This window comes from Alexandromys fortis, unplaced genomic scaffold (genome assembly GCF_014885135.2).
Source record: "Alexandromys fortis isolate MF-2015 unplaced genomic scaffold, M_Fortis_MF-2015_v1.1 scaffold_14, whole genome shotgun sequence".
Classification (NCBI taxonomy): Eukaryota; Metazoa; Chordata; class Mammalia; order Rodentia; family Cricetidae; genus Alexandromys; species Alexandromys fortis.
This window is the reverse complement of record NW_026067910.1, coordinates 13457046-13467777: the sequence shown is the minus strand read 5'-3', so window position 1 is coordinate 13467777 and position 10732 is coordinate 13457046. Positions and strand designations below refer to the sequence as shown.

Genomic DNA, 10732 nt, shown 5'->3' with positions numbered 1-10732 from the left:
TGAAGTAGTCAAAAAGAACTTCATTTAATTAGTGATATGTAGAGTTTTGCATAGAAAAAGGTTACAAAGTAATGCAGAAAAGACTAGGTACAGTAATTTTAAAACAAATATTTATGAGTATAACTTTGCATAATGTTTAACATTCTTTTATTGCTTTCTCCACACAGCAGAGAAACGAAGTGCATAAGAATACATGCTGTGTCTTTGTCTTTCAAATATAAAATCTCACGTGCTCAATTTCAATGTATTAAGAGATTATTTTGTCATTTAGACAAGATAAAAAAAAAGACAAAAAAATAAGAACTCAAAACCAAAACACCATTATGTAGTCCTAGTCTAGGCATAGACAAAAATAATTTATGTACACTTCATTGCATACATTCATTGTGATTTGGGATCAAATGCAATTGCTAACTTGACCAAGGGCATTTAAACCATGTAGCTCTTTTCTTCCAAATCCTCTTTCCTTTATCCCATTACCTCCAGAGATACATCACCTCCCCTCTCCCCAAAGGAAAAGAACAGACATTACATGTTGTCAGGAGAAAACTCAAGAAGTTAAACATATAAATATAGCCCAAATGAAACTGAATAAATTAATCCAAACTCGCAAACTGAAGAGTGTTTTTTGAGTTGGCATGAATGAGCGAGGCTCGGGTGGGCACATGGCAGGTAACTGCTTCAAGGTGTATCGTACAGCTGCAGGTTTACAGACTGAAGCGCAGTGTTCTAAACCATGTCTCTCTAGAATGTATGGGAGCTTGCGGGCAGAGCAGAAATGCCTGTTAATGTGGACACTGGTGGAATGGCCGTTTATATCAATGCATTGCTAACTATCCATGCTTGACAAGTCTGAGGACAGAAGACAAAGACAAAAACCTTGATGTTCATTCATCTTTATGGCCACTAAAACCTGCTGGTTTCAGAAGAGTACTGTGTGCAGTCTAACGCGTGCAGTCTGTTCTTCCCTTTCTCAACTTAACAGCCACGCCCTCTGAATCTTTTGCTACATTACGTTCCTTAGTTCAGGCACTTAGAAAATGTGGTGCATTCTTTTTTTCTCCCTTCCTGTTCCAGGAGAATTCAGTTATGACTTTTTTTTTTTCTTTTCCAAGTCAGATGTGCTGAAGCACTGCTGGTTGGTGACATCTGTGTATTTTCCAGGAAAGTTCAAATGGAAATAGAAGTGACGTTTTTAAGTCGCTGAAGTCAGTTGCCAAGCTGCCTTAACCAACGGGAAAAACAGATAATACTACATTTCCGTTTGTGAAGTTTGCTTCTCAAACTGCTTTATTGTTGTTGTGTGACTCTGTATGTTGTGTAGTTATCTGTATGGCTACCTTCAGGGTGCAGAGGTTTGAAGCCGATTCTGAAATGGAGGACATTCAGTTACTATTGCAAGACATTCAAGAATAACTTAGAAGGCTCCCACTTCTGTCCCCCAGGGCCGGTAAGGTTTACTGTTTGTTCCGCTGCTTGTCTGCTGAGGGCTGGAGGCTGCTGACACTGACAAGGGTGGGCTGATGGCGGTTGCAGCAGCAACTGCGGCTGCGGCGGCTGCATTGGAGGGGAGCATGGGAAAGGCCCCTGCGAAGGACAGAGGGAAGCTGTGTGCAGCTGCGGTGGCCGCTGCGGCTGCGGCATGCACAGTGGCCGAAAGAGACAGGAGAGAGGTGGAGAGAGGTGGCACACACGGTGCGACCGTGCCGGCGGATGGCATCCGAAGAGCGGAATCCGCATGGGCAAACGTCGCTGTGAGGAGGGCAGAGCCATGGGCCGGAGGCACTTCTGAAGATGTGGATAGGCGACATGGGGTGGACTCCGATGTGTGGAGTCCGTTGGGTTGGAGGAGGGCTGTGGGGAGATGGTGGAAGGCCGCTGCCCAGTGGTGTGGGTGCAGGGGGTGGTGGTGGTGGGCCATGGAGGACGTCATCACGGCTGCCTCCCGCTGGGAGGCGCAGGTGCTGAGATGAGAGACAAGGCGCACGCGCAGTGGATCCGAGGAGTCAAGGCCTTCCACTGAGCTCAGGTACCTAGCCACTTCGGTCAAGCACTCTCGGAATCCGATGCTCATGAAGTCCATGGCAAGGGCATGGGCGTCAAAGTAGCCTGAAGAAGTTGAGGAGAGTCAGGGGTGAGGGGGCAGAAGGAGGAAAAGTGATCTGGCTCTGAAGAACAACCACCCACTTAGGTTCCACTCTAATCTTCTGAAGAGATTGGGTGGCTCTTTCTCAAAACACAATGGCTGCTATGTTCATTTTTTTTTTTTCAGGAGTAAAGAAAGGAGACTCGGCAAATAGCATGCCTGACAACTTTAGCAATGCTATAGTTAATCTAGGATCTAAATGTCACAAGAGGAAAAATAAATCGGTGACATTCAGGTTTCAGATACTCCCCTGGAGCGGGAGGGGATATATTAGCTTTAGTATCATGGGATAATAAGCCTTCCTCAACAATACTTTTCATGAGATAGAAAAAGACTCATAGAGTTGGTAATTAACAGGTCTTTTTCAGGACTGGACCAAGGACCTGTGCATCCTAAGCAAACCCTCTGCCTTTGAGCTACCTCACTAACCCAAATTAGGTTCTTTTCATCGAAAGCATTTACAGTTTATGCTTTTACCAAGCAAAATTTGTCTATTTCCTTTAGGCCACGTTATAATTGGAGCATTATGGAAAACTGTCGATATATTTATTGGGTAATCTGGAAGGTGTTTGGAGCAAACACAACCACCAGGGAAACAGAGACAGCACCAAGGTGAACAAGAGACTGCCATGAAGGGTGGGATACCAGCCCTAAACTGGTTTTCATTCCTAGACCCTCGGAGCAGTCATTAAGCAAAGTCCCCGGGAACAGGAAAAAAAAGCTGCTCCTTATGAGGATGCTCCACAGAGAGAGCCCATGCCTGTCTTTAAGGTCCCTGGAGAGACTGTACATGCTTGTCTTTAGGGTCCCCAGAGAGATTACCCATGCCTGTCTTTAGGGTCCCCAGAGAGAATGCACATGCCTGTCTTTAGGGTCCCCAGAGAGATTACCCATGCCTGTCTTTAGGGTCCCCAGAGCCTGTCTTTAGTGCCCCTATCAGGTCTGAGCTTCCGAGTTTTATAAAGAAAGAAGGGAGGTAGCAACCAGAGTTCAGAGATATCAAAAAAAATCCAAGAATTTGGGTTTCTCTAGAAACAATTACAATTCTATGGCAAACTGAAAGGAACATCCTCGCTTCTTTGAATTTCACTGTGTAAGGGGCATTTGCAGTTTGCTAGATATGTGGCTGTGTATGGCTGGGTCCTGTTGCATTCTAAGGAACATGAATCATGTACCTCCTATTCTATTGCTGGAAGCACAGGGAGATTAGCAGCTGCCTGCTAGAAGTAGGTCTTGAGCCGACAATAACCCGTGCCCATAACCACTTCGTCTCTACCAGTGCAGTTCTATAGATGTCAAGTCCACCAATTCATTTCCAACCACCTGGGCGGAGCCCTTCGTCATTGTCTCTATGTGACAAATGGCGCTCGCTCAGACATTATTTTTCTTGACTCCAGTGACACAGCTAACGAGCTGCAGAACCAGAAGTCACAATCTGGCAACTGCTCTAGAGGGCATGTCCTTCGCCACCACACTAGAGGCTCGTGAGCAAACACTGGCAGGGCCTCTTGTTCAAGGCCTACACATTCTTCTGTGTGTTGGCCTCTCCAGCGATCAGGAGGTCAGGTGACATAGACGGCAACTGGCTGGAAATTTCTGGTCTCTAACTCATCTGGGATAAATTCTAGGACTGCTCAAGGGGTCACGGATGAGAACTAAGGTAACCCGTGTTGTGAAGCCAAAGGACAGTTTTACTCTAGAAGTACAACTCATGCCAATTGTTCGAGGCTCTGGTGGCAGCTCCTCACCTCATGGATGCCAATTCAAGGGAAGGTAAGAGGAATCACGTAGCTTTCCTTGCATGGCATCTGACTTCACTGTTCTCCTGAAATCCCGAGGTGGCAGGTGTTGAGGAAGTTACACTACATAGGGCCTCTGGAGCAGGTGCTGCTAGTTTAACCCTCAAAGACCTAAGGTTAATTCTGACTCAGGTCAAAGGTTGTAGCCAACTTGGGTAGGACAACTTACTTTGAAGATTTCACCATTAGCTTCTATGGTACAAGACTATATGCATCCTATGCTATTCCTCATTCATTCAAGACAGTTTCTTGGGACACTGTGACCTGAGGGAGATACACCATACGGGCATGATGTATAGTAATCTCCTCTATTGACATGAGTAGAAGACAGTTCGGGTCAAGGCTGATGTTCTATCAGTTTTCAGATTAGAAAAAGTGACTTGCCTCTACTTCCTGCCCTGCCCTGCCCCCACGGTGTCCTGCCGTGCCCAGATCTAACACCTGAAGACTACTGAGGAAGCCTATGATTCATCTAGGAGGACTTCAGCATCCAGTTGCAGCACTCAACTGCTTGAAGCTTTCTCTGTTTATTGGGTTGTGAGACAGACTTGGCTGAGATGAAAACAAAGGCATCGTTAAAGAGGAAAAAGTCTCTAAAATGGCAACAGGAAGTCTGAGTGAGGTGGGAGGAAGTGGGATGATGAAATGTGAGTATTACAGCCTTCTGGGTTTGGACCATTTTTAGAATGCGGGTCCGACTCTGACCTGACAGTTCTTCCACAATGTACTGTCAAGGGCATTCTACCATGGCACGGGGCCAGGCCTGGATATCTACTGCTCTGAGGTCTCCTCAGGAACTGCCTGTTTTGTTGCTCCTTCCAGCAGGGATTCAGTACCTGGACTTCAAGTGTTGTGGTTGGTGTAAAGTCAAGACAGGCCAAAACTGTCTGGGAAGCAATGGCAAAAATAATTCTAGATTCATTTCCTTTAAATAGCTGAATTATTTGAGTCCTAGCCTGATTTAATGAAAGTGAGAGAAAGAGAGAGGGAGAGTGGGTCCCAGTCTTGTTTATATTTGGCTGTTTGTGTGTTTGTTTTGTTTTTCTGTGTAGATTCCAGCATGCACTTCTCAGATCCCAAGCGCAAGTCTGACCAGGCTGCCATGAAGGAAGCTTTACTCCCACAGTCTTAGGAAAGCAAACACAAGTCCAGGGTCAAGTGCTTCCTTTGTTCAAGAAGTCCTTTCCCACGAGTTCAATCCTGCCATTAGCATTGATTGCCACGGCTTTACTCTGGGGCTGCCTATCTCAGCTTGTTAGAGGCTGGTTCAACTGTAACTTTCTTAGACTATGAGAGGAAAAGGATGAAAAGAGAAAGGTAGAAAGGAGTTGAAACAATGGTACCAGCGCTTACCTTTACCCCCTGTTGCCTGAAGCATCTTCAAATGATCCACTGTCATTTGCAATATTTCAGCCTTTTCCAACTTAGCAGATCCCTTCAGAATCAAATAATAAAGTATCACGAGTCCTGCAGAAACTAGCTTAGTACTTTATATACTGAGCTTAGTACCACAGTTGGAATTTTGCCTCTCATTAAAAAAAATTCTGTTTAATTTCACCACAGGGGAAAAACCTGAATTCTTTTTACTTTAAATTTTAATTGTGTGTGTGTGTGTGTGTGTGTGCGTGTGGGTTTGTGTGTGTGCTGCATGTGCATGCATGGAGTCAACTATGCAGGTCAGGGCTTCAGAACCTGCCAAAGCTGTTGTCAGTCACCCATTGGCTCACAAGTTTGGTTCCTTCTGTTAACTTTGGGGTGATCTTGCCAGCCTTTCTAAACTTTATATAAAAGCACCAGCCACTATTGCGTGGCCGATGACATCAGCTTGTAACTCTAGAGACCAGAACAAGACGCTGAAGAAATGATTCATTAAATAATAAGAACAATTATATTCACAAGTTCACCGCACAAACACTATGCCAACTGCAAAACTCTCAGACTTTGGGCTTGATCTCTATCTTGATTAATGGTATATTTCATTAGGGCCCATTCATTTGTCATTACTACTGAAGTCTAGAATGCTCAATACTTGAATGATAATTCCAGAGGATAAAGACATAGCGTTTTAGCAAAACATCAACAGTGGAACATTTAAAGTAGAAAATTCCAGTGAACTTAAGATAACTTATAGATACCACGAGTAAAGGAAACAAACTAGAAAAGGACCTTCAAGGTTACCAGCAGGTGTCACTGTGAATTCTAAGATCACAAAGAAAAAGGACTAGTTTGCAGTTTTCTTAAAGAGCATCATACATGACTTAGGATCTTCCAGTCATTCAAAGCTGCTCTCAGTAAAATAGTCTTGCCAATACATGTTCACTGTTCCCCTTCTTAAAATAAAGCTGCCTTTGAGAACCATGTGGAACAAACGTGCCACCGAGAGTGTCTTGGAGACATGCTGGTTTCTCACTAACTTCCTAGAGGAGCTGGATAATCAAATCAATACGTGGGGTTGTTGTTGTTGTTTTGGTGTGTGTGTGTGTGTGTGTGTGTGTGTGTGTGTGTGTGTGTATGTGTGTGTGTAAAGAATCCTGACATTTATTCCCAGTTCCAAGATTCTTACACTCAGTGGTTTTTAAATTTATCTCTTAATTTGATTAAATAGCAGGAGTTCCACAGTTCTTTAGATATTCTAAAGAATATTCTTCTCCTCTAATTGTGACTGGGCCAGCTCACTAGGGTTGGCAGCCAGACTCTGTAAATGGGACGGCTTGTGTTTATGATAACTAACTGCCAACAACTGAGGCTTGCTCTTAAGGTTTAAGTCAATATTTATGAAAAAGAAAGCTAACAAACTAAGACTAAGAAAAAAAAAAAAACACCCACCCAAGTGACTGCTTTTCAACGTCACAATGGAGAAATTTCAGTACTCAAAAAAGTAAAAAATTCATAGGTTATTGCCATTTTCATTTGTAGCCTACCAATGAGAATTATAATTATACTTAGTTTTATAGTATAAGTAAGCCATTAAAGACAACCTCGGAATATGAATTGCACGGTGTATTTTTGTCTTAAATATACAGAATCAACAGCAGAACATCTCCGGTCCTTCCTATTGTTTGCCATGTCTGTGAAGATGTATGAGCAGTTGCAGCGAAAGTGCCAAACTGCCGCCCTGGACGGCCTCCAAAGGCTCTGTGGGGCTTGCTTTAGTGTTTGCAGAATCACGAAGCAAACAAACCAGCAAAAAGAAGCATAAACAACCAACTGATGTTTTGCACCCAATTTAGAACTCAATAGAAAACATTTTCAGCACAGAAACTGCTACGTACTTGGAGAGATGCTCTTAGAAGCCCGTGCATTAGCTACAGAGGCAGAATGAAAAAAACGAGACTTCCAAAACCACGAAGGAGAGTGTAAGCACTTAGCTTGCTGCTTTCCCAAATGTGAAATGGTTTCTTCTTATTTTTATGTAAAAGAATACTTGAACGTTGAAAAGCAGCATTTATGACTAATCTGAGTTTTACTAAACTTCCAAACTATGTCCCAAATCAAACAATGTTCTATTAACCCAAGAATTAAAAACGAAAGTGGGATGGCTAAATAAACTGTAATAGTACAATTTAGGAAACCAAAGCAGAATCTTACTTTCTTGACTTTGATTTATTTTTTAAAAGAGTACTTTCAAAGTTTGAGGGGAAAAAAATGATATTTCACATATGATACTTTTTTCAAGAATTCTACATACAGCACAATTTTAAACAAAATCCCTGCTGGATTCAAAGACCAGAGAAAACACGAGTCCTGTTTCCCTTAAGGGGAAAAATAAGCTAAAGAATGGAAATGTTTTCAACTCCATGATGGATTATGTTTTTAATAGTTTTGCCACAACAAAGCATTTTATTGAAATGGCTGGTCTATGCCGGATCAGGGCACACACACCATTATTTTAATGAGCTTCAGCAAGAGTCCACATTCCCAGATGAGAAATCAGATGCTCTGAGCCTTTTCTTTGAGGGGGGCGGTTGGGGGAGGGAAGGGAGTCACTTACTTGTTTTTCAAAAGCCGTCGGCACCAGTCGTCTCAACTCAGATAAACTGTTATTTATTCTATCCCGACGCCTTTTTTCTATTATCTAACCCAAAGAAACCAAAAACAGAAGTTTAAGGATACATATACAGTAACAGTACTCAGGACAGGAAAACAGCAGCAGAGGTTCCCATGCTAGATGGCACAAGATAAAAGAGGGGGGGGGTGGTGGGAAACCACTTACCCCTCGCCTTTTCTTTCTTGCCATAATCTGAGAGGTGGTTGTTGGTGAATTTGACCTCATCACTGAGCCAGTACTTTGCCTGTGGAGGAGGAAGCCTGCATTAGGTACTGCAATCAGAGTAGCAATTGTCCCCCACCCCACCCCCGTGCTTCATGGTGCCTGTTAATATTCAGACTGATTGCACAGTTCATGTCTATGTTATTATTTTTTTCCCTTAGTTTTGGCTTTTCTTTTAGTTCCCAAGTAGTGATTAAGTCTTTCAAAAAAAAAAAATGTTAGTGAGGCCTTGAGACGGCTTAGCAAGTTAAGGCAATGGCCACAAAGTTTGACCATCTGACCGGAGTGCCATTCCTTGGACCTACATGATGAAAGGGGAAAACCACTCGAACCTCCACAAACAGAGGTGACGATGGCATACCATGCCACACACATACACGAAATAATAAGTAAATGTAATTAAAAATGCTACTGGATAATTTAGCTGCCAATTCAAATGGCAAAAAATGAACCTGAACTTTTGGAGTTCTCCGGTGAAATAATGATGGCCAATTAGGGTGGGGTGGGGGTCAGAGATTAATATGTTCTATTTCTTCTCATATATTTCATAAAGGTCAACAAGCCTAGCTGATAGTATTTGCCCTATTAGCTCCTGCCAGACAGACTCAACATCACATGAGTCCCACGATAAAAGTTACCACACGTCAAACTTGTCCCTGGATGCAACTTTTAAAACAAATCAAATACCTGTACCATTCCAAAATTCAACAACTGATATTCAGTACCATAAAAAGGATGGCTTTTTAAAAATTTGCATATTAACCTTTTAAAGGAATACCCTAACCGTATCCTTGGTAGGGAAGTTAAATCTTGCTTTGCTCTGAAAATGAAACTGTTACCAGCATTCAAACTATACTTAAATCCGAAGAAGCTGCAATCCACTTAGAGTTTACTGGATGGTATTTCTGTACTTAATCAAACATTTATTTGGTCACAGAGTTGGTCACCTAACGTACACTCTCCTAAGAGTATACATTCACATATGTCGCTTTGAGATTCACAGATAGTATAGTTCTTTAAGGTGTTAAATTCTCCAGGCCATGTCGTTTGTTCTCTTTTGTTTTAGAAGTTCTCCCATTACCTCATCTTCTCACTTCGGTATCTTAATTCCAAATCAACTGCCCCCTCGTTCTCACCCCTTCTCTGCAGGGTTCACCTTTTCACGTGACAGCCTCCGTTTTCATTTTCTAAGACCCAACACTTCAGTAATAAGATAGTTGGTAAACAGCGCCTCATGCATCTTTTTAAATCGTGATGTCTTAATTTCTAAGTCTTAAAGTAAGTCTGTGAAATAAAACCAGTTTTCTAGATGCAGAAAGGATTTCGCTCTTTGAGTGACAGCTGCAGATAAATAATTAAGGTGCTTCTGGGCATGCCAATTAGAAGCAATTATCATTTGACCTGCCTTGGCTCTAAAATGCCTGGGTAATCTCGCTGTCAAGGGAAACTAGAAGTCTGTATTCTGTGATCACAACGCCCATCTTCTGGAGACTAAAGAACAAGCAGTCAAAGCAATGCTGCCTCCTCTGCTCCTTAGGTCTGTCACTCATGGCTGGGTCAGCCAGATCACCCACCCTCTGTCAACCTGCGCAACTCTGTTTAGCCTAACAACGCAAAGGCTTTGATTTCTCAAAAACTCAAGTCGCGAACCAAGCTTCTTTCAAAACAGAAATCCAGTTGTTTTTCTTTTCTTCAGACCTATTTTGGAACTGTCCCTAAATACAGTTCCAGTGGCGGGGGCGTCGCCCGGACGTGCCTGTACGCGTGCTGGCGCTGACAGCCCGGGACCCTCCCTCGCCATCTCCTGCACTCTCCCTACCAGTTCCCTTCCAGTCGCTTCCCACACCTAGCGCGAATCCTACCTCTCGCCCCACACCGACTCTAGCTCCGCGAGCACCCACTTCCCGGGGACAACTTTTCTCCTCTCCACCCGGAGCCCCTGGATTTCCTAGGACCCCGAAGCTCCCCGACACTCTCCCGCTTCTCGGCGCTCACCCGGAGTAATTGTTCTCGCTCCCCACGTCGATGGTCTCATCCAGGTCGCTTTCGGAGGTCGTCTCCTCGCACGGGCGCTTCATCGTGGCGTAGAAGGAGCAGCCACCGACGCCGAGCCGGACGCAGCGCGCTCCCCGCGGGCTTCCTCCCTCCCTCCCTCCCTCCCACCCCGGCTCCTGCAAGCGCGGCTCCCCGGGCGGCGCGGTCTGCTCCTCGAAGCTCTTTCCCACGCCGCAGCCCAGCCTGGGCGCAAGAGCCGGCGCCGGCCACGCCTCCCGTGTGGGCGGGGCCCTTTGCGTCTTCGCCGACCCGCCCGGGCTGCTCTCCAGGCCCCGCCTCCCTGGGACGGCGTGGCTTTCTATTGGCTGAAATGGAGGGGTGGACCCGCCCTGGCCAATGCCCGCCGCGAGGCGCCGGCAAAGGCGTGGGAACGCGTCCGCGCACCTGGGAGCCTGGAACTGCGCGCGGCGACTTAGGGTGGCGGGCGTGGGCGCGCTCCGGGCGGGCGGGCTGGCAGGCTTC

General features: G+C 44.8%; 1 protein-coding gene across 1 annotated transcript; it reads right to left on the bottom strand.

Moving 5' to 3' along the window:
- Hey2 (hes related family bHLH transcription factor with YRPW motif 2) lies at nucleotides 1-10352 on the bottom strand. Its single transcript, XM_050138202.1, has 5 exons — nucleotides 10211-10352; nucleotides 8159-8237; nucleotides 7937-8020; nucleotides 5299-5380; nucleotides 1-2109 (listed from the first exon to the last, which is right to left on the bottom strand). Exons 1-5 carry the CDS (start codon nucleotides 10291-10293, stop codon nucleotides 1418-1420), a joined length of 1020 nt encoding a protein of 339 aa, XP_049994159.1. The 5' UTR covers nucleotides 10294-10352; the 3' UTR covers nucleotides 1-1417.
- Between the last annotated feature and the right edge of the window lie 380 nt (nucleotides 10353-10732).